The sequence below is a fragment of the Pinus tabuliformis genome, chromosome 6, assembly GCF_031772625.1.
Source record: "Pinus tabuliformis cultivar Carrire ecotype Pingquan chromosome 6, CPIR1, whole genome shotgun sequence".
Lineage (NCBI taxonomy): Eukaryota > Viridiplantae > Streptophyta > Pinopsida > Pinales > Pinaceae > Pinus > Pinus tabuliformis.
In genome coordinates, this window is record NC_142292.1 from 684850167 (window position 1) to 684874692 (window position 24526).

Sequence of the window (24526 nt, forward strand, 5' to 3'; positions counted from 1 at the left end):
TGAACCTTAGCTTTTTCTCTTTCTAATAACACTGTTCTAGCTTTCTCATAGTTGGGGGCCTTGTATCCTTTTGGGGCTTCATTGATGGCCTTTACCATGTCATGCCAATAGGGAGAGCGAAGCACATTGAATGGTACACCGCAAGCACAAAGAAAACGGACTATCTTTCCATCCACATCATCCCTCCCAGCAACATTAAGGAAATCCCCTATTGTTCTTCTACCTCCAGAGGTTGCAGAAGTACCATGAGGAGATGGGCAACTACCAAATTTAGAGGTTGCACTTGATTCAGAATGAGTTTTTTGTTTCTTGTTTTTTTTTTGTGCAGCCATCTCTATTTGGATGTATTTTCTTCTTTCTTCAGTTGAAATGTTTGGGCAAATTTGTACCCCCACAGAACCCTTTTTTTCATCACTGTCCAGCACCCCACAAAGATGCCTCCTCAGACGGGTATATGAACCCGTATATGGTTTTCCTCCATGACAACCATGAGGGCACACAAATTTGTAAGATCCACCACCCTTTCCCCCATCAAGTTTGGTCACATAGTTCCACAAGGGTGTTGATGTACCTTTCCCATCTTGTGCTTCAGTGTCCCCTTCAAGTTCATCCCCTTCCTCTTCAAACCCTTCCTCCTCATCATACATTGGGTCACTACTATTAGGACCAAGTTCATCCCCTTCCTCTTCCCCTCTATTCCTCACCCTTGCCATCATTAAAACCAAGAGTGGAATGATACATAGAAGCCAAAAGAACACCATCTTGGAATATGGATATAGGTGGTGGACAACCTATAAATAAAGGAGCAAGTAGAAACAATGGGAAAGAGTAGGAGAGGGAGGAGAAAAATACAATTTTTTTTTCAAAAAAACAAGGGAGTTTGGGGTTTGAACTTACCTCTTTAGCTCTTGTAGATGAAGTCCTCCAAGCTCTTACTCCAAGCTCCTCCTCCTTCTCCTAGCTCCTCCTTCTTCACTCCTCCAAGCTCTCCTCTCTTCTCCTCTCCTTTCCTCTCTTCTCTTCTCCTCTCCTCTCTTCTCTTCTCCAACTCTCATAAACTCAAAGTGAGAAAATGAGGAATGAATGGGAGCTTTATGCTTTTCATTCCTCACCTAAACTCACCCTAAACTCACCCTAACCCACCCCCTCATTGCAAGTTAAGTTAACTTTTAAAAAAAATTAAAAAAAATTTAAGTTTAAAACCGAGCCCGCGCAGAAATTTCCGGAAGCGCTCCGAAGCGCTCGTGAAGCGTGCGCTTCCAGGCCCGAAGCGCCCTCCGAAGCGCGGATCGGGGGCAACGCAACCCAAAAACCAGGAATCGTTTTAAAAATTCGGAATCGCGCTTCATGAAAACTGGAATCGCGCTTCGGCTGGAGGTTACGGAACGCTTCCGTACGGGACGCGATTCCGGCCTAGGATCCGGCCGGGGGGGGGGCGCTTCCTGCAACTATGATTGTACTCAAATTTCGGTGCCCCGTAGAGATATTGTAAAGTGATGCTAGCATGATGAAATAGAGTCATGTAACAGGCCTAGGTAGCTTAGGACCTTGTTATCAAGAAGCTCGGTGATACTTCTCTTAGTAGTCAGTAAGAAGATCAATTATATACCTCTCTCGAAAGTCTGTGGGGAGCTCAAGAAACTTCGAAGTCTAAAAGACATTGATATCTCTCAGAAGGTCACTCACTGTAATATATATCTTTCAAAACCAATTAATGAACTATATATCTATATATATATACAGTGGCAATACTTAGTACAACACTAAGGTGTGATCTCTCTCATATCTATTACATCCAATGAAGAATCAAAGGACTATGGCCAATTGATAGAAGAAGTTGTTGAAGGCAGTGACAGAGAAGACATAAGGAGAAGGAGTACAGTGATATCAAGGCAGGACGTTGTAGACCAAGCAGTGCAAAGAATAGTGACACTTATCTTGGAGGTAACCTTGTGTTTATTTTGTCAAGGGTCTTGGTATTCATCTAAATATCTATAAGAAGAGATTCAAGGGTTTTACTCTCAAGAGGAAAGGTTTTGCCCTGACTTGGAGCCTACATCTTGTGTACTTGTTTTTATTGTTGATTGTCCATGTTGAAAATTGTTTGAAGAATTGAAGAACGCACTAATATAACAAAGCTAATTGAAGAAGACAACACAAATTGTTATCAACAAGTTTGAGAATAATCACTAAATCATGAATTGCCCTAGATTCTTCAACAGTTCCTTTGTTAATCCATCATCGATAGGATATCTCTTAGAGCTGCTATATGCCATCATGTGCCCTAAATCTGCATACTTTACAAACCCTAATTTATAGCATCACTTTTCGAAATTACATAGGTCTTACAAAAGTGTACTTCAACAACTTTTGGAAACTCTTATCTCATCCTTACTAGGCACTGCTGGTATCTTTCCTTCAATCATTGAACATTGCATCACCATTAAGCCCTTCTTTATTGAACATCCTTTTGCTGATCTTCTATAGGGAAGCCCCCTGTGGGATTAATTTCACCACTAAATAGCTGGAGAGAAGCCACTAAAGTGACAATGGTGACTGATCTCTTGTTGCCATAAGACTTAAGTTGACTAGTGGGGTTTTGCACTAGGCCTGCTAGATTTTGCAGTACAAGACTTTTACTCCATCCAAGTTTGTTGAAAATGGATGCATTGCATTACTTGCCATTATGACGACTACATATGAGACTCATGGATACCCACTACAGAAATAACTATAATGAATAATTAAAGGATTTAACATGATACACTTACATAAAGGTAATGGAACTTGAAGCTCACTGAATAGTTTTACTTGCTGCAGATTGATGCATCTATTGAGCAAATTTGATATGGCAGAACTGGCATGGATATTCTTGAAGATGGATTCAAACTGAGAATTGCGTTTAGTAATTTGATAATAATACCCTCTTATTGGAATTGACAACTCGATATCAAGAAGAGATATCATTACAATAAGTACCGCTGCTGTTTCTGGTTTTAATCACTCATAATTATTTTTCATTGCTGATTACCAGTTAAAAGCACTTCACAAAATCAACAATAAGAATGGTTGGATTATAGTCATAGTCAATGCGTTCAGTGAATTTTGAGCTTAAAACTTGCAATGCACTGCACTACAATCTTTCACCATGGATATCTGACATGTTTTTAAATTTTGAACAAGTTATAGGTTGGTATATAACTTTCAATTTTATAATATATGCTTAATGAGTGCATGGATTTTTAGTATCTGTATTTGTACAATCTGAAAATTTTGAATTACATAGTTTCTAAAACTTAATGCCAAATTTTACTCCCTAGTTCTGTAATGCCAGATGTTTGCCAAACTTCATGGTTGCCGAACAAAAGCCTAACTTAAACCAGATAACTTGGATTACAATGATGTCTCCATGCAACACCTATAGTGTCATATGCAAATGCTGAACTTTTGCTTAGACTATTCTATTAGACTTCATGTATGGATATTGCCTGCTTATGCTAGGTATCATTAGATTAGTGGCAGAATGTATGTACATAAATGTGCCTGTGCTAACACCCTAATAAACTTGGTAAAGTTCAGAAGCCAATTACAATAATATAACTGTCTCTCAAAACATATTGGTTAGTGGAGTTTAAAAAATGTTTTGAAGTCAAAAGTTGCAATCTGAAGGTGCTATGTTTTATAGTAGCTATAACGTCAACCTTCATTTACTATAATGTCTACCTTCATTATAAATGAAGGAAAACCCAAAATATAGATTTCCCAATATTGATCTTTTCTCAAGCCATCTCATGTACTTTTAAAGTAGCCTTGGAGAAAAACTTCTGACATGGGACACATCTTAGTGTGTTGCACAGACTAGAAAAACAGCTATAAGTAGCATTTTGTCTCTTAAATGTAACACGTTATTTTCGCATATGGAAGACTGATGCTCAGTTTCATTCCTTGAAGGTTCAGCACTATCTTTGTTGTTGAAAATTGACAGTTGAGCGATAAATTTCCTTGAATAAAGTCTCATTTCTGATCATTCTAGGGTGACTTTTTAAAAATAGAAAATCATGTCTATCATTTCAAGCATGACTTTCCAAAAATAGTAAATCACCTTGCCTCAATTGATAATCAAGTATAGATGATGGAAAATCACTTATCTTTAATCAATCTTAATTGCTCAATTTTTATTCAATCATCAATATTATCATTAATATTAATATTATTATTATTATCCTTATGATACTATAATATTATTATTAAAAGGGAATTACATGTCACCTTTCCTACTTGGCACTCAATCATGCCACTTCACTCCTCTCTCTCTCCTTGATGGCACTCGTACCCTCTCTCTCACTTAATGATGCGTTACCCCCCCTCTCTCTCTCAATCATGCCACTTCACTCCTTTCTCTCTCCTTGATGGCACTCGTACCCTCTCTCTCACTTAATAATGTGTTACACCCCCCCCTCTCTTAATGGATTCACTACACTCCTCTTACACTCTCTTACACACATTAAAATATCATCATAAAAGATTCCTCTTACACACTCTTTGATGCATATGTTACACCCTCTCCTTCAAAGCATGCGTACTCTTTATGGCATGAGTTACAAAGGCAAGTGTACCTCCTTTTTATTGCACGAGTTACAAAGGCAAGTGTGTGAAAATTCCTCAACCGAAATCCCTCCTACAACAGCTGATGATATTACTCCTATTTGTTAAATTCCTTTAAACAAATTACTTGCAATTTCCTACTACAAATATCGTAATACATACACTGTGGCCTTCACTTAATTAAATTATATGCGGAAACAAGAGACTGAACAAGAAATAAAATACAACACAATTGACACCGCTATTTTTTGACAAATGTCCCCGGAAAAACCCAATGCGAGAAAACCGATGCAACAGCTCTGAGGGTTTTATATTATTAAGCAATAGTTTCTGAATACAACTTTGGATGCCCTCCCGGCAATCTAGTTACAGAGAAATACAACTGGCAGAGAAGAATTGTGAGATTACCTCACTCTACCCAGCAAATCCTGGCTGTTCCGGCAGTTGAATCAACTGTCCCCAGCTACAACTATGCTGCCCCTGCACAGTAACTACGTGGAGCTCTTTGAGGCTCTGCGTCAGCTCAACTGGGAAACGTCTTGCCTTCTGGAGCAGTTTCCAGCCCTCCCAGCTCAAAAATGTCAGCTCCTCTGCAAAACTCGGACTTCTGTGTGGGTGATTGAGTTGCCTCTGCGTGAGCCCTTCTGGCTCAACATCAAGCTCTGCGTGGGCCCTTCTAGCTCAACGTCAACCCCTCTGGTGTCTCTCTGCCTCTCTCTGCTGCATATCCTGGGCTCTGGAGAAGATACTCCAACCCAACTATCCCTGCCCCTCAACTGCAAGAAATCTACTCGATCAAAATTTCCTCCTGAGAACTTCTCAACTCAGAAATTCGATCTCTTGATCTCTCAGTGTATATTCCAAATGACCTTCAAGCTCCCTTAAATAATCTTCTCGTTGACATTCAATGGCCAAGATTAAAAACTAATCAATGTCTAAGATCATTTTAGCTTGATCCTCATCTTCTTCTAGAAGTTGCACCCACAATTAGATTAATACCCATTAATATTTTTAATTTCCGAAGTTTAGACTTAGGGTCCCTAAGTCTAAACTTAGGAAATTAAAAATATTAATTATTTTAATAAAACTGTCTCCGGGTGGAATTTCCCAAAACGTTTTCTGGGTTCTTTGGAATACATGTGCCCAAGCCTCCCAACAAAATTTGACGCCTAGAGAACATCTGATGCTACCCTAAATCAACAAAGTGTACCTCCTTAATGGCATGAGTTACAAAGGCATGTGTACCTCCCTAAATGGCATATGTAACTCTCCCTCAGGACATGCGAGTTACTCCTCCATGGCTCAAACTCCTTGCTCCTATATATATGTGCCTCTCATCTTCACTACTTACTCACTTGTGCATTGTGAAAGGATACTTTGAACTTGTGAAAGAGAGAATTGGAGAGACTAGAAAAGGATTGAAAGAGTGAGAGAGAGACTTGGAGAGTAAGAACAGAACTTGGTGAGCCAAAGTGATTTAGTATTTGCATCAGTTGCTACTATCAGAGATCTTCTTTAGATTTGAGTGATCTTCTTCATTCTCTCATTGTATTTTGTTTCTTTGTTGAACAATTGATTTCTAATAGAAGAAGAATCTGGTTGGGTTTTTCCCTTGTGGGCTTTGCCCTGGTCATTAGACCTAAATTCTCTGTCTCATTGTGTTCTTGGTTGTCTTCTATTTTGCATATGGTTTATATCGTGCATGTTCTATCTACAATTGCTTAACTGATATTGCTGCTTGAAGGAGTTCCATTTCTTAAGTAATTGTTTCAGCATAGAACATCAAATTTCAACATTTGTGATTGTAAGAACACTTCAGTGTTTTTTTGAATAATAGCCATTTTGTGAATTATCTTGATTTAACAAGTCAATATTTTCAAAACAAAATTTTGATATGACTAGAAAATCCAGATGAGAACTGAACACCTCATTCACATATACATCATGGTTGTTGCTCCCAAATTTATCAAAAATTACACTGCATTCATGTATTGACAGAGGTTCAACAATACACACCAATTAAGAAAAGTTCTTCCACGAGCTGCAACTTCTTCTTCTTTTTCTCTGACATCTGACTTCCACAAAACATCTTCATTTGTTTCTACCTGCATAAGCAATGAAAGAGGCTATAGAGTTCAGCTCTAACGCTTAGCAAAATACTGCAAAACAACCATTAGTGCATTTTCTATAAATACAAAGGTAAAAGATGAAACCATAATAAATGTAACAAATAATAAAATTCTATAATTAATGCAAGAAAATATAGAACAGCTCTTAAGCAAGAAACTCTCTTCAAATATAGAAGGAAAATAACAATCTAATTCAAAATCACTGCTCAATTACTTACCAGAGAAAAATCAATCCCAGGAAAAATGGGCTGATATTCACTAATGCTTTTCCTCTTGTCACATGGATGCACTCCCTGGAAATAACAAAAAAAATTATACAGCAAAATCTACTAAAAATAGCATTTTAATCAATCCACATAAATTATGAAACCATGAATAAGAGTAAAAATAAAACTATCAAAGAGAGAAAAAGAACACCTCAGATGCCATTCTCACATGAATTAACAGCTACCGAAGAGTGAGATACCATCTTATAGATTTTGATATACAAGTTGCATGTACAATAATATCCACAGATAATCAAGAACAAGTCCATCTGGACTGGTACACTGAAAACACTACAAAATAGTTTATGGATTGCATCAAGAATCCCCATCCAAAAGTATAACATAGCAAAATAGAACAATACACAATTCAGAAGTAACAGGTCATAAGTGCCAAGTGGTGATAAGCAAATTCCCCAAACAGATTATCTTGCTTGAAAATTTAGAAAGGCACAGGCATACAAACATCTCTAAGCAGCCTTGACCATCAAGTATGTCATCACACAATTGTAAATCCACAAAAGGCTTGGCGCATCATATTAATTTCTGCATTATAACCAATAGAAGGCTCTACAATGGACTATCACTGTAGAATATGGATGCATCCCCAACAGAAGGCTATCCAATCGAGTACCACAGTAGAATAGGGATGCATCCCTATCATCTCCAGTAGCAGTTCCCCTGCCATCCGAAATTGAAGCCCTCGGTGTGCAGAAATTTTAGACTTAGGGCAATCAATGCAAATCTGAAATTTCACCTCTCACCAGAGGTTTTCGAAATCTAATCCCTGAGAGTTTTAGCCTGAAGGCTAATCTGAAATAATTACAGCAGTGAACAACAGAAAATACTTCACTTCAGTCAAAATCACTAGGCACCTTAAGAGAAACGATATAAAATACGTGTACTTCAATGACAACATGTTACATATTTTAGGGCACACTCTTCTATGCATATAACAGATCTGAAATAACTTTATTACTGCAGAATTTACAGCAGTAAATCTGCCCCCCTTATCTTCAAGATATATGTTTAATCAATTAACAATTTCAGCCACATGTTATGTCAAATTAGCATTAAGAAGTAGTGCTGATGAAAATAAAATATGCAAGTACACATAGTTGGAAATCTGAATCACTTAATTTATACATAAGAGATGAAGTACATGTACATACTCACAACTCATCACAAGTTGGTACAATTTCAAGATCTCCAAACCCTAGCTACGAAAACCATGAAAACCCTAGCCACCAACTCCTCCTAGCTAGGAATGAATCTTAACTAATCTAGGTTTCCCCATTGAGAATCCTCAATATGTTGGCATCATCACTAGCAAGTGCTCCTTGGCTCATGCACATCTCCTTCTCTATTCCTTCCCAACAAGCATAAGAAGTTGCACCAAAGTTTCCAAAACCCTTGTTTTCTTCTAGAACAAGAGCTACAAGATGCAATGTTGTATTTATCCTTCTAAGATGTAATACAAACCGTAGCTTCTTTTCCTCTTTAGAGTGAAATTGTAACCCTAAAATTTCTCTTGGACTTCCAAGAACCCTAGCACACCGACAAGAAGTGTAGAGTCCCAATCACCAAGGTCTTAGTTTTGTGCAACTTAAATAGTCTATCCACTATCATCTTCGTAGCTCTTCCTCTCTCTTTAGGTTGTCTTGTCCCCAACTCAAGGGGGGATTCCCTACAAATATGATTGCCAAGGCTATGGAGTGGGGGCTCTAGGTGATTTTTGGAAGAGTGAGCCTAGAAAAAACAAGGTTGTTGTATCATATGAAATGTGGTAGTGGAAATGGGAAAACAACTATGGGAAAGAAAGGAAAGGTAAGGGGAGGAGAAACAAGGGAATGAAATAACGAGGGACCAATGCCTATCAATCCAAGGGATAATGGAGTCATGAGACTTGCAAATGAATAGAGTTAATACAATAATTTATCACCATCAACTATTCTAAGGTAGTACAAAAACTTAAATCATCTTCCATCTACTTAGATGCAAGATCTAGTTTTAAAACTTCACCAGTTAGTTCGTCCCAACCCTTGCATGTCCCAACCTAATGAGCAATAAACTGCCTCATCCTTAGGGTTAAATTAAATGTCATATCATAAAGAGCAAGCTTTGATACTTGAGCTATGCCCCATAATACAAAGCATTATCAAAAAGAACTAAAAGGCATACCAAAGGAGTGGAAAAAGTAGGTCGAGCAAGGTAACTCATGCCTCCATGATTGCTCCCTACATTACATCTACACACGCATGATGTGGACTCCCATTAGTTGGTCCCTTAACCATGGCACTTGGCCATGAAGTCTATCTCGTCCATTGCCACTCACACCAATGCCTATTGATTGAAGGGTTAACCATGGAAATGCCACCTACCCTTGTAGGTCCGAAGCACCTAATAGGGTTGACTACTAGCCACCCATACCAACGTAGGGAACACCTTTATGAGACTTGGTATAGTTAGATATTGGAAGGTGATCCCAATTTGAAGTATTACTATGCCCTTAACATACAAGTTTGGTCAACTTAGATGATTTTATGGTCTTAGTTTCTAATGAATGATTGCTTTCACTTGAGGTTAAGTTGGCCTTGCTAGGTGGTCCACAACAGCACAGGTCTTGAGGGCACCCACTCCACAGGTACCTAGGCCCTACAGATATATTGATGACATAGCAGATACAGTGTTGCCTAGTTGCAACAGAACGTTGGGCAATATGATGACTCAAACAATTGATACACATCCCAGAGTACCCCCAGGGCCTAAGACATTGTCTTCTTTTGCCTAGCTCAAAGGATTCCTGAATATTCCACCACTGGACCTAGCACACCTGCAAGTTGGCCTTGAAACTACCTGATGGGCAAACCATGATTCAAAGCCCAGATGAGGATGGTCTTCCATAGGATGACTAAGGAGGGAGGATGGTCTTCCATAGGATGACTAAGGAGGGCTTGTTGCACCTAATGGAGACCTAATGTTGGAGAGAAGAAGCACTATGTTGACCATTGGAGACCCATGGAGATGACATGGGGGCACCCCAGCTTGATTTGGGACCTTTGGAGCTGCTTTGAGGTTTGATTTGAGAATTGCTCCTCAAATGATGGATGATCATGATGCTTGGAGACACTTTCAACCTTTGGAGCCCAAAAGTGGCATGACATCATCATATTAGAGGCTTATGGTTCACATGTGGGTCCATTTTAGCATTATGTCATGATTGAGCTAGTGAGTTGGCTTGTAACCCAAGGTTTATGGTATGTTTACTCATTATCAAACTTGTTTATGAGATTTTAGAAGTTATATGGAGTGATAGCCCTCATATTTATAGAGGATCACTCCATTTCCTTTTAGCATCATCACTTATGGATTAATTCGGCCTCTTCTAAAGTTTCGGCCTAGCTCTTGTACCTTGCTACTCTTGTGGAGATGTGATCTTTGTGGATTTTTGTTGTTGGAGACTAATCCTTGTTGTGGAGACATCATTTTGGGATAATGAAAGATTGTTCATTGATATCTTGTGAGTAGTTTTCTTGATGAATCTTTGACGGTTATTGTATGCAATGTATCTTGCTAGGGTTTCTATATTCCATGTCTAAATGCTTATCTTTATATGAAATTCTTGGTGAAAATATTGCATGCTTTAATTAAGAATCTTGAACTTCCCTTGAGAACCTCCTAAAGAGCTTTTCTCTTGTTTTTATCCTCGTATTGAATGATAGCTAGGGTTTTAAAGTGAAAACCTAGGGTTTTCCCCTTACTCCCTTCCAAGGTTTGATATTTCCATAGTAAAATTCCCCTTAGACTCCATCACCCAAGTAGTTACAAGGCATTTACATCCATATTAATGGTCAAAAATCAAAAAATTCAAAATCCATTCTTATTCTTCTCTCCCTAAACTTTCTTCAACCCTAAAATTTTAGGCCTTAGAATTTTGAGCCCCAAAAGTTTTGGCCCTGAAATTTCAGCCCTAAAGTTTTTCCGTCTAAAATTTATGCCCCTAAAATCTCAAGCGATGAAGATTTCGGCCCTAAAATGTTGGCCCTTCAAGGCAAGCCGTTAGGGTTAGGGTTTGAGGCTGAATTCAACTACAACATGAGCGTTGAGCTGGTTGGAGGTTGTGCTACCTTGTTGAGCCTTAAAAATTCAAAATCTAGCATTTTGCATGGTTGGAAGTCCTTCCTTATCACTGACATCATCAACCCCAAGAAAATTTAGGGCTAGGAAAACCTTAATTCAACATTAAGGCTTCAACTTAGGGTCACTTGAAGGTTTGTGGCTCATGTTATTAATCACATCATTAAGCAAATATTTTCTCTCTCCTTGTATGCCTAGTTGTGCTACTTTTAAATCGTACATTAAAAACCCTAGGGCCTAGGGTACAAGTCCCTTATAGATTGCTTCTAAGGTACGCTATTCCTTGTTTAGTAGAATTGAACCTTGTGCTTACCCTAAGTATATTGGGTAAGCCTATTCAGTTGTCACCTTTTGAACCCTAAACCAAGAATATCTTTTAGGTGACCTAAACTAGGAAGCCTCCAATGTGGTGAAATTCCACTAAAGAGTAGGAGGTGGATTCTTGAGGTGACAGTGGCATCCACCTCATTGTTGTGTCTTGATCTAGAGTTTTTGCCTTATGAGGCGTCTCACAAGACTTGCTAGATTTTGAGGCAATAGGGTATTATGATCCATAATAATCTACTATTGTAATTTGTCATGTATTTCTTGCAATTCTTTTTGAAATGCTTTGTACCCTGCATCACTCTGTTTTTATTGTTCTTCCAACTTTTACAGTCATAAGTTTATCTAAACCATTTTTTGATCAATGGTGGAGTATTTTTATGATCAATCTTAGACTAAATTACATTTACACTATATTGATGCTTATTCGAGCATATAGTGGTTTTTCTTTAGAAATTTTGATAGTTGTTGTATGATCTCTTGACCCTGGTTGCAATTAATTGATGATTGCGCAGATTTAATGTATGATATGGTTGTTTTAACTAGGTGATTGTATGATAGCTTTGATTAATGTACGAGTTGTAGTTGTAGAATGTATGGAGTGTGTCTATAAGTAATTTAATGTATGGTATGGCGGTTATAATTAATTGCTTGTACGATTGTTGTAATTAATTGCTTGTGCTACCATTGTTATTAATGTACTAACTATCAATCACTCTATATTGTTTGCTCAAAGGATGTTGTCCATGCAAAAAAGAACTATACCACTACAAGCAACCTTGAGCAATATACAAGTCCCCAAAAGTAACTTCCATGGTATATGCACTTTATAAAGTTAGGCATTACTTGCTAGCTAATCTTCTTTGTTACGTACATTGTAAACTTCCTTAGTTGCATGATACATGTAATGTCCCCTAATAATAAATGATAAACAATAAAGAAAATATAATAATGGTAAATAAATAGTAAAAATTAAATAAAAGATAACAATAGTAAATAAATAATAAAGAGAATATAATAATAATAAATAAATAAAATAGTAAATAATAATATTGAAGTTTTAAATAAATATATATAAAATTATACTATAAAAATAGTAAAAATAAGTAAAGTTTACAAAAAGTAAAATAAAATAAGAAAGAGTTAAATTAAGAGAACTATAAAAAAGTAAAAAATTAAAATAAGTAAAGTTATAAAAAAGTAAAAAGAAATAAAATAAGAAAGAGTTAAATTAAGAGAAATATTAAATTAAGTAAAACTTAAAATGAAGAAATAAAATATGTATGTTGACACATGGAATGTGTGCATGCGAACCATTTCCATTGTTTGACCTATTTAATGGACGATGAGGAAAATGAGAGACATCATTCCTTCATCCATTCTCTTGGGAGAAAAGTATTGTGAGACAAAAGATTCCCTGGCGGTAGTACATTGATTGAGGGCTTGATGGTGGCCAACTGTAGAAAGATTATGTGCAGTTGAGCCTACGGTTGGGTGGAGAGTCGTCCCCAAAACTTTGTTGCAGTTGCAGGGTTCAAATACCGTTCAACTCCGAAATCACAAGTAAGGAATGTCATTGCTACAAGTAAGTTGTCTTTGCTCATATTTCTCAAAAATTCTATGTAATTAGTTGAATAGAGGTGTGTTGATTATAAATCGCATAATTGATCTAATTAGTTGTATATTTAAATTGTGGGTTGTTACAATACAAGGAAACGGATAAATCTTTCCAAAACAAAAACACACTGGAAACATGACCCCCTAAAAATTTGGGAACAGAGAAATGTGATATATATATATATATATATATATATAGATAGATAGATAGATAGATAGAGGGATATTAGCACATTATCATGAAACTTGGAAAGAAAGCACTATGAATAAAAGAAAAAGAACATTTAAATGACAAGCAATGTTTTGCCATTCTTATATTGTGATTGTCATCATTAGTATCACCTTTTGCCTCTACCTCAATCCTCTAGGGATTGTTGCCTCAAAACCTAGTGAGCCTTGTGAGAGGCCCCACAAGACAAGAGCCAGACCAAGACACAACAATGAGGTGCATTACCAATATCACCTCAACAATCTTCCTCCTGCTCTTTGGTGGAATTTCACCACATGGAAGCTTCCTAGTCTTCACTGAAAGGATATTCTAATTCAATTGGCTCAAAGTGATATATATGAAAGGCTAAGCAAGGTACTTCTTGACTGAACAAACGCACAATTCTTTATGTATAGGAACAATGTACCATAAACAAAGCCTTTAAAAGATACTTGATACCTAGGGTTTCAAGGTGTAGTTCAACAAAGGAGTACCTAGGCATGCAAGCATGAAGAAAAGGTTTGATTAATGATGAAATCAACAAAAATGAGATGGAAAACATTCAAAATAAGCCCCAAGTTGAAGCCTTAATTAATATTAGGGTTTTGTAGGGCACAAATTGCCTAGAGTTGATGATGTCAACCCTATTAGGGCAAATTCCACCATGAAAAGAGTTATATTTTGAGTTTACAAGATCAAGGTTAGATCATGCTACAAATGCATCAATGTCCTCCTTCAAGAAGCCCTAGTTGAATTCGACATTATGCCCTAGCCCTAGCGACTTGCCTTAAAGTGTTGATTTTGGGCAACATCAGATGTGCTCTAGCTCCGAAATTTTGTGGAGGGGCTAGAACACATGAGATCTCCAGAACCCATAAATCGTTTGGAGAAATTTCACCCGGATGGGGAGTTATTAAAATAATTAATATTTTTATGGGTTCCTAAGTCTAAACTTAGGAAAATAAAAATATTAATGGGTATTAATAAGAATATGGGTGAGAAAATTCTAAGTGACGAGGATCAAGTCTGTTTTAATCTTAGCTGTTGATTAGGGACTTAATCTCGTCCATTGATTCATCAACAAGAAAAGTATAAGAGGGGGCTTAAGGGTCAGTTGGAGATACACTTGAGAGATCAGTCAATTCAATTTTTTTGGGGCGTGGTTTGTTGAGAAAATCGAATAGGTGATCTGAGTTGCAGTGAGGGGCAGTTCGGCAAAGGGACTTCAGTCCAAGGTCAAGAATACATAGCAGAGAGGCAGAGCAGCACCAGGAGAGACAGCGCAGAGGGAGAGCTCTGACGCAGTGTTGCAGTGACGCAGTGATGTAGTGACGCAGTGAGCAGCTCCTAGAGGAGGTGACGCAGTTCCAGTGCAGAGCTTGGAGCAGCCATCGCTGCCCAACACTGGGAACAACGCAGTCACCTGTGGGGTTTGTTCATCCAGGTGTTGGCCGGGTTTATTCTCTGTTGGGTGAGCCAGATTTGGCACCCTAGTTGTATTCAGAAATCTGCTTAATAATACAAACCCTCTATATGTTGCACCGGTTTTCCCGCATTGGGTTTTTCCGGGGACAATTGTCCAAAAATAACAGTGTCCCTTGTGTATTTGTCTCGTTCTATTTCAGTTCATGATCTGTATGTATGTGTAGTCTGCAATAGTGTTTTCATTGCTATTTAAATAATTAAATAACTTGTTGAATGTAAAAACAAGTAGGAGATGATAAACTAGTGATTGCAGTAGGATTTTGATGTATAAATTCAGAAATTTTCACGTGGTATCAGAGCATTGCAAATCATAGGAGACTGAAGACACCAACCAGGAGATCTAGAGAATTTGTTGCAGAAAGGCAGTTGTCCCGAGTGACAGCATTGTTCCAGAGCCAAAGATGTAGAGGGAGAGTGATGCAATGCAGAAGAGGTGATGCAGAGGCTCACGCAGTGCCTGCGTCAGCATTATAAGCCAAGTGAGGGTGACGCAATAGCTGAGAGGAGCCCACGCAGTAACTGTGTCAGCCTTCTAGGCCAGTGCAGAAGCAAAGGGGTAGATTAGGCTCACACAAAGCCACGTCATCTTTCCGGACCAGGAAGGAGTGACACAGTGGTCAAGAGGAGTTGATCGAGCTCAAGCAGTGATTGCGCAAAGCTAGAGGAGCTCAGATTCTTCTGTTGCCAAGGCTGGGGGAGCAGAGCAGATTCGATCTAAGGAGCTGGTGGGACGCTGTTGTTGTTGGTGCAGAATAGTGTCTATGGAGACAACGCTGAGGTAGAGGGAGTCACTGCCTTGACAGATTTCTAGCGAAAAAAATCTAGATCCGAGTTGCAGCAGCAAAGGAGGATTGGAGAGGAGTGATTCGACATTTGGCCGGAGGATTTCCGTGAAGGAAATCAGGACTCAGAGGGAGTCTAGGGGAGCTTGTTACTTAGAGGATTTCTAGCACCGAAGAAATCTAGATCCAAGTTTTGTTGGGGCAGCAGCGAAAGAGGGAGAAGAGAACCAATTGACATTCATTTGGCAGAGATGGAAACCACATCTCCAGGAGGGAGGTGGGTTGATTCAGAACTGTAGTTTGAAAGAGCTACAAGGGGGCAAGATCCTTGAGGTGCCCAAACTCTTGGATCACATACGACTACAGGAGCCCTTAACGATAGTAGCAAAATGACGAGTGTCGGTTGGAGCGAGGTGTGATGGAGCAACAATGGCATTGCTAGAGTGCCAAAGTCTGAGGCAACGCAGTGGATGTTGTAGCAATGCAAGAGGCACAGAGCAGTTTCCAGCAGCGCAGTAGCATCGGAGGGTTAACACAGATTAGTAGCAGAGGTAGCTTCAGCATCATAAGGCATCCATACTTCTCAGCAACTGAGTTACAATGTAGCAGTTAGCAGTGGCAGTGCTATGGGCAGCATGAGGCAGCATTTTGAGAGGGAGTTGTAGTACAGATGTAGCAATGGCAATGGCAGAGTCATGGGCAGCAATACAGGAAGCAGCAGTGTAGTGGATGAAGGGCATCAGGCCGAGCATCAGCAGCACAGAGGACCGATGTAGTAGATCAGTGTAATGATTCTATGAGGAAGTATTGTTAGAGCACATTCCTTGCTAAGAGGGAGTGTTGATTTTGGGTAGCATCGGATGTGCTCTAGCTCCGAAATTTTGTGGAGGGGCTAGAACACATGAGATCTCCAGAACCCATAAATCGTTTGGAGAAATTCCACCCGGATGAGGAGTTATTAAAATAATTAATATTTTTAATGGGTTCCTAAGTCTAAACTTAGGAAAATAAAAATATTAATGGGTATTAATAAGAATATGGGTGAGAAACTTCTAAGTGACGAGGATCAAGTCTGTTTTAATCTTAGTCGTTGATTAGGGACTTAATCTCGGTCATTGATTCATCAACAGGAAAAGTATAAGAGGAGGCTTGAGGGTTAGTTAGAGATACACTTGAGAGATCAGTCAGTTCGATTTTTCTGGGGGTGGTTTGCTGAGAAAATCAAATAGGTGATCTGAGTTGCAGTGAGAGGGGAAGTTCGACAGAGGGACTTCATTCCAAGGCCGAGAATACATAGTAGAGAGGCAGAGCAACACCAGGAGAGACAACGCAGAGGGAGAGCTCTGACGCAGTGTCGCAGTGACACAGTGACACAATGTCGCAGTGACTCAGTGATATAGCGACACGGTGATGCAATGGCGCAATGACACAGTGGAGGCTAAGGGGTCTCAATGACGCAGTGTCGCAGTGAGCAGCTCCTAGAGGAGCTGACGCAGTTCCAGCGCAGAGCTTGGAGCAGCCATCATTGCCCAACACTGGGAACAGAACAGTCACATGTGGGGTTTGTTCATCCAAGTGTTGGTCGGGTTTATTCTTTGTTGGGTGAGCCAGATTCGGCACCCTAGTTGTATTCAAAAATCAACTTAATAATACAAACCCTCTATATGCTACATCGGTTTTCCCGCATTGGGTTTTCCGGGGACGATTGTCCAAAAATAACGATATCCCTTGTGTATTGGTCTCGTTCTATTTCAGTTCATGATCTGTATGTATGTGTAGTCTGCAATAGTGTTTTCATCGCTATTTAAATAATTAAATAACTTGCTGAATGTAAAAACAAGTAGGAGATGATAAACCAGTTATTGCATTAGGATTTCTGATGTATAGATTTAGAAATTCTCACATAAAGGGCTTAGGAAGATAAACAAGAAGAAAAGATAAAATATTTTATGAATTTTGACCACCACAAGGATTCTCAGTTCTTTTCCCTACTTGTGTAATGGAATCTTATGGGCTAAATTTAAAATATTTCAAATCTATGCATGGAGTAAGGGGGAAAGCACTAGGTCCACATGGGGTAGCTCAAGCGGCAAGGGCCGTGGAAATGAAGTCTCACCGAACCAAAAGTCCTGGGTTCAAATCTTGGGCTAACCCTCCCCCGTAGAGGGGTACATAATGGACATGTAAATCGGAGAGTCCCACCCCAGCTTACAAAAAAAAAAAAAGGGGGAAAGCACTAGTTTTCACTTGAAAACCCTAGCTATCTTTTTATGGGGGGAGAAATTAAGTAGAAGAAAGCTCTCTAGTAGGTCTTCTATGGCATTCGAGGAAAATAAAAATTAGCATGCAATGATCAACCAATATTTTACAATAAAAATATGGATTTAGGCATGGTATGGAAAAACCTAGCAAACATTCATCACATGAAAAACCATAAAAAAAAGCTGCAATTATTCTCACAAATTTTCCAAGAAATTGCTTTCTTTCAATCCCAAAAAAACATTGGCAAAACATAAACTAGTCTCCAGTCGCAATAGCCCCAAAAATATCGCATCTCCACAAGTAGTGAGTAGCAAAAAGGCTAAGTCAAGCTCTTTAAAGGAGGCTAAAATCCACAATTGACGATGAAAAATAAGGATGGAGTGATCATTTATATGAGGTATATCATATCCATTAATCCATCTAAAAGCCCTATAACAAGTTTTATTTTAAGTAAACATGAAGTAAATGGTTGCACGCCAACCCAATAGCTCAATAAAACAAAATAAGCCACTAATTGCCCACAAGTGTGAGCTAAAAACCCTCTCCAAGCATGACGGCATGACCTTTTAGGGCTAATAAGGCTCCAAAAGCACAAGATGCGGGCGCTAGATGCAACTCCAACCATCATCAACAACCATGAATTGAAGAAGAGTCCTCAAATCAAGCCTCAAAACATCTCCATGTGTCCAAAAGCCAGCTCTGGGTGCCCTACATCATCTCCATGGGTGCCATCAAGACAACATGGTGCAGTGTCTCTCTAGTGTTGGGGCTCCATGAGGTAATAAAATCCCTCTCTAATCATTCTAGGGATGATTATCATCATATGGACTTTGAATCAAGGCATGCCCATCAAACAGTGTCAAGGCCAACCTAAGGGCATAAAGGGTCCACTAGGTATCATCAAGAATCTCCAATGTTAAGCAAAGTGAGCTCAACGTTTTAGCATCTGAGGGTGCTCTCAAGTGTCAATCAACTGTCAGGATCATCAGAGTGCCCAACACTTTACTGTGGAAGGGTGATATTGCATCTACAAGGTCATCACTGCTCTTTGGAAGTGTAGTACAGCCTGGGCACCATGTGGAGTACGCATGGAATGGGTGTGCCCTCAAGAGGCCTATGCTGCTCTATGAAGACCAACCTAGCAAAACCATCTCAAACTCAAGTGAAAGAAACCACTCATTAGAGATAAACACAATAAGTGCACCATAGTGGACCATACTTAATTGTTAAAGGCATAGTAATACTTCAAACTAGGATCACCTTCAAATATCTAACTAAACCAAATCTCTAAAAGTGTTCCCTACCTTGTTAGAGTTGGCTAGGTAATCAACCCCATTAAGTGCTGCCAACCCCTATGGGGAGGTGACATGTCCAAGGTCAACTTTTCAATTCATAGGTGCTTGTGATAATAATGGCAAGGAAGGGGAATGACTTCATGGTTAAGTGGTGGGGAATGACTTCATGGTTAAGTGGCATGGCCATTGGACCAACTAACGGAGGTCCTCATCTCAAGTATATAGATGTATGGAGGGAGCAATTGTGGAGGCATGAGTTACCCCTTCCCTTGGCCTGCTTTTTCCACCCATCTAGTGTGACTTTTATTTCTTTTTGATAATTCTTTTATATGTAGCATAGCTTAGGCGTCCAAGCTTTCCTTTTATGATATAGCATTTATTTACCCCTTAAGGATGAGTTAGTTTATCGCTCATCGAGGTTGGGACATGCAAGGGTTCCCTATGATAAGATGAAGCATCTAGTGCTCGGGAAGCGGGTGATCGCTAATTAGGAGGGTAAAGCTCATGCTAGGCTTTTGCCCACACACTAATTATATCCTGACCATCTTTTGCATTTTAACTTTTCCTTTTCTTTTGTTGTGGCCATCTCATGTTTTTGTCTTTCTTGTAGCTGCATCAACCTCTACGGAAAAGTTTTCCGGCTCTAACTCAAGGATGTGGATGTATGAGTGCTAGATCCCAATGAACCAATGACTGTTAACTTGAAGGATGGATGCAATAACAATAGAAAGGTGAAAGCCTCAAGGGTTAGCTCAGTTGGTCGAGTTCCCGTCGTTAAAGCACCTTTGTTATTGAGAGGTCATAGGTTCAATTCTCTCGGCACTCTCAAGGTTAGGCTCTGTGGTTGAGCCAGCAAAAAGTGGTCATTTCGGGTAGACTACCTAGTACAATTATTTCATGGATGTAGCAGTCACTAATCTCTAGGGAACGTGAACCACATAGGAAAAAAAATTGAAAGGTCAAAAGTGGTAAGTATGAATGGTTATGGACACGCTACTTCAATCCAAGTTTCCCAAGTAGTGCCCCTCCTATAACCCTAAGGCCTTAGAGGAGGTCCCACTAGACTAGGGCTAAAAACTACTCCCCCCTCCCCCCCCAAATAAGATGAGAGATGTATGACTCATGCAAATGGTGGAGGGATGTGGCCTATCACCAAAACTGAGAAAAGCGTAGAGATGTTGGTTGGTTAATTGTCCAAGACAGGAGAAAAAATTTCTCCCATGGGGATTACCCACTTTTGGTTGGTAACAAGCACATCAATCAACACCACCTAGTTTTGATAAAACTACCTAATCCAAGCTTTAAAGTATGGTATAAAAAGCTTAGCATGTCTAATCAATGATTTTGGTTTGACCGAAGGGTACATTTTTGCTAAGGCTGCGATAGAGGAGTCCAACATAAAATATCACTAGAGCTGAAGTACATAAAGGGCTTGGTGGTCTTGATTAACTCCCAATTCCATACTCTCATGCATGATAGAATCTAATGAAAAATGCTACAATCCTACCAATCCTGAAATCCTGAAGACTGTTTAGTCTGCTGAAATTTGAATGGAATATGAAATTCTACTTTCTCCATATGAAGTCCGATGAGGTTGGAGCCACTCTCAAACATCCTACAACAATTAATGGCAATGTTAAACACTTAAGTAAAAAGATGAGAAGGAGAAAGAGAAAGGAACTGAAACATGTTTCAAGCGTGTTTCAGTTTTGTTTCAGCATTTTGATACACAAATCTGATATGCAGGGGGGCGTATGTTTCCTGCAACATAGGTAGTATGGGCTACCACACCAACAGATTCATTGCATATCTTTGCTGATTGAATCTATCTTGACACAGTTTCCTCAAGAAGAGGTATCTTAAGTTCCAAAGTACCATTTGCTTGAGGCCCTTGATATTTGATAACCTGTCTGGTGGGTGCCTCCTTGATCCATCTGAGTTAAAAAGGGCATTGAGCTTGAAACCTTTCTTCTTAACATAGACATCACTGACAAACTTAGAAAGGTGGAAGTTTCCTCCATGTAAATTTTAAAGCAGTTGAAACATCATTCAGCATTACAAATTGCTAAAAAAGTTACTCCCTGAGCAACCTAATGCCTCTGTGACAATTTCTGCAACACTCAAAAGCATCACTGCAAATTTGCAAAAATGCCAAGAAGCATGTGACATACTGTAACAACAGCAACTAGAAAGAGTGGAAAGTACTTGAAAGAAATAGTTCTCTCACATCCTCTAGAACACAGTTCATACTCTTTAGCATTTTCACTTCAGAAAATGTTCTCTGTTATCTCAATACAAATAGTGGAATGGGAGAGGCTGAGCATAATCTGAGTCCATATATTACCCAATTCCAATCGAACACATCAAGTACTGTAAAAGGATTTGCTTCCTCTGCCAATTTATGCTAGAAGAGGCAAACGATCAGACTGGGCAACATAATCTGTATATCTAATATACTTTCTAAGGAAAGAGCTTTAGCAGGTACTAGAATTGCAAAATTATTCATTAACCTATGAAACAGTAAGCTCCCATATGTGCTCTTCCTACCTTCAAATGGGTATTTACCAAAATTAGTCACAAGGAAGGAGATAGTGGTCAATTTAAAAATGTCCAGAAAGGTTGAAAAATATCTGCATAGACAGTGAATCACTACAGAAACTAAATATATACTGTTTCTAGGAAATCTAAAGCAAAGAACATTTATGTGACTCACTAGCCTTCTAGGCACTGTAAAGTGATAAAATGAGAAGTCACCTCGTAGATGGCAGAAATTCCTAGCTATATCACAAATCACGATTCTTAAAAAGGCAAAGTAAAAATGCATTAGCCATTTCCTGCTCTACTCCTAAATCTGTTTCAAATATGCCCAAGTCAGAGATATTGAGACCTATCATCAAGCATTCTAGGTATAGAAATATGCTGACACAATACTACAAGGGCAGACGGACTGCTACAGTATTACACAAAAATTGCAAAGAAAAACCCTTTACTCACCAAATGTTCTCGACACCATTCAATGGCTATAAAAGGTGGACAATTTGCACTTGTGATTGCAGCATGATTGCTATTGCCAGCGCCAGCCACCATTAGTGGAGGACATGTATCACCATCTATATAGCCTTCACCACCAAAAACACCCACTGCTGTCTGCATAGTCCTGGTATGAAATTTCAGCAGTACAATCTGATGTTCAGTAAAACATTTCAGATAAAAGGAAAATCAAATTAGATCCTACACTGTGTCAGATTTTTCTTTTCACTTATTAATTATCACCCACATAATTATACAACCCTCATGAATATTTAATTTCACATTCAGATAGATGTTGTTCATATTGGTGCCAACTCTTGTCATTCAAGAATAGATTGTACGAAGGATAGAGTTAACATCGGTATGTGCCAAGTTGCCAACTATAACAATACCTCATTAAAGGAGAAGTCACGACCAATTCAATCCTAGAAGCAATGCCAGTTTTCCAAATATGCTTACGAAGATTGTCAACCTGTTGGATACAGTACTTTAGATGACCTTGTATCAATGCACCACATTCATGCGCTGAAATGATTTACACCCATAGGAAAGCCCCTTAAGCTGCCAAACAAAATTTTCTCCTGAAATTTTTACTTCATCATATATCTTCTTTTTGAGACATACAATCCTACAACTGAGAAATTTTAGAACCAGTTAAGTAATTGGAAAACAATGCTTTATGACAGGAGAATGAAGATTATTTTACCACCTCTCTCAGCTCCCACTTGAAATTTAATGTTGCAGGTATTAAGATAGTCATGGCTCTAGGTCTATCTCTCGTCATGGTTTCAATTTTATCACTTCTGTTCAGTTCATCACAATCCAGTGCCAATGTGGCAGATTCTGGAAGGAGAGTGAACATTGAAGCTAGAACAGCAGCCACTGTTGGGGAGACTCAACATGAAGATTCCATCGAATTGAAGAAATGATTGAGAGAATTCGTGGGACAGCAGGATTACCATGCCAGTTCTCTAATCCTCGCTATCAGACTCCAAAGATAAGCCATACTGCAGTTGACATCTTGTATCATGCTATATGTGAATTAAGCAGTAGACTTTGTGGCAATGACGAAAGGAATGTTGCAAGGCAATAGAAGTTCGAGGAGAAAGCAGCAGCTTTGTTAGAGAAGTTGGTTGCACTTGTAAAAGATTGCAGACAAATAGAGAATGGAAGATGGAGGCCTGAAGCAGAGGATCCGAAAGTGCCAGGAATATCTCATCAACATGTGATGAGGAACAAGGAGAAACCAACTACCTCCTCAGAGAAGAAGTGTCCTGCAGAAGCTTAAACTCCTGATTCTTCACAAAGTTCAAGTAGTTTTAAATAAGGCTTTCTGGATTTCTAGGTTATATTAGGATATTGGGTACTTTTAGAGATGGTAGTTTGTCTGTTTACTGCTATAACTCATATAGTGACAAGTTTCAGGGTGGTGTTGGTCAGATGGAGTGAACTGCTGTAAATCCCAATTTTCTAAATTGTTTGGCATACTGCAATGCATCATTGTTGTACTGGATACTATCAGAATTGGGAGTTCATACATACATAAATAAATAAATAAAATATGTTATCAAAGGGAAACAGCACTTTATTATGCTTGTCATCCCATTTGACAAAACTGATATAGAAAAGGCTAATGCTCAATGAATGCACAGCAACGCTTGTAAAGTCCTGGACTCACTTAGCATAGGAAAGACAAAACTGTGGTGTAAGCAAGTCAAAAGAGTTTAATCAAACATGTGTACCATGTTCAAAAAAACCACAAAAGTGGAATGTAACCCAAATATGCTTGCAATCAATAAGGAACTATTCTAAACAATAACTATGAAGCAAATTGATATCTCTGAATCCAAGCACTGACTGAGGAGAAAATATAGTGTTATGAATAACCTCCATTTAAAAGAAATTTGATTGTCTTCTAACACCTGACATGGAAATATGTCAGGGTGGTTGATGTGTGTGTAAAACATTAGAAGGCAGGTCATCCATACATGCACAATTTGCAGGCCCTGGGGGGTAGCTCACTTGGCAAAGCATGTAAACCTGTTATGTAAAATATCATGAGGTCCTTGATTAACCCATGTCCACATTAAGGATATGCATGGCACACATAGTGGTTATAGTGGTAACAGACAAAATCGACCATTGTGATAACAAAAAAGAACATGCACAATTTGATGCAGGAGCTGATTTGATCTTCAGAATTGTTTCTGAAAGCCAGACTTCAGACACATCACAGGTAAGGGCACATGAGACACCCCAAAGGAAATGCACATACCTGCTGCCATCCTAAAGGAGTGAGGCTTGCATCGACATATTCATATGACATGTATGCACCAAAGTCTTTCTCTCCTGCCACATTATGGTAGCCCTGCCCATGCCTTACCTGAAT

At 38.9% G+C, this 24526-nt stretch overlaps 1 protein-coding gene across 3 annotated transcripts in view; it reads right to left on the bottom strand.

Moving 5' to 3' along the window:
* LOC149260503 (phosphoglycerate mutase-like protein 1) overlaps positions 1-24526 on the bottom strand; it is a 219917-nt gene that overhangs the window by 122939 nt on the left and 72452 nt on the right. For all 3 annotated transcript variants that reach the window (XM_089420780.1, XM_089420776.1, XM_089420782.1), the window contains exons 3-7: positions 24413-24520; positions 22530-22609; positions 22102-22264; positions 6953-7027; positions 6622-6710 (exon numbers count right to left, since the gene is read on the bottom strand). In XM_089420780.1, coding sequence (XP_089276906.1) covers positions 6622-6710; positions 6953-7027; positions 22102-22264; positions 22530-22609; positions 24413-24520 — 515 coding nt within the window. The remainder of the gene's footprint in view (positions 1-6621; positions 6711-6952; positions 7028-22101; positions 22265-22529; positions 22610-24412; positions 24521-24526) is intronic.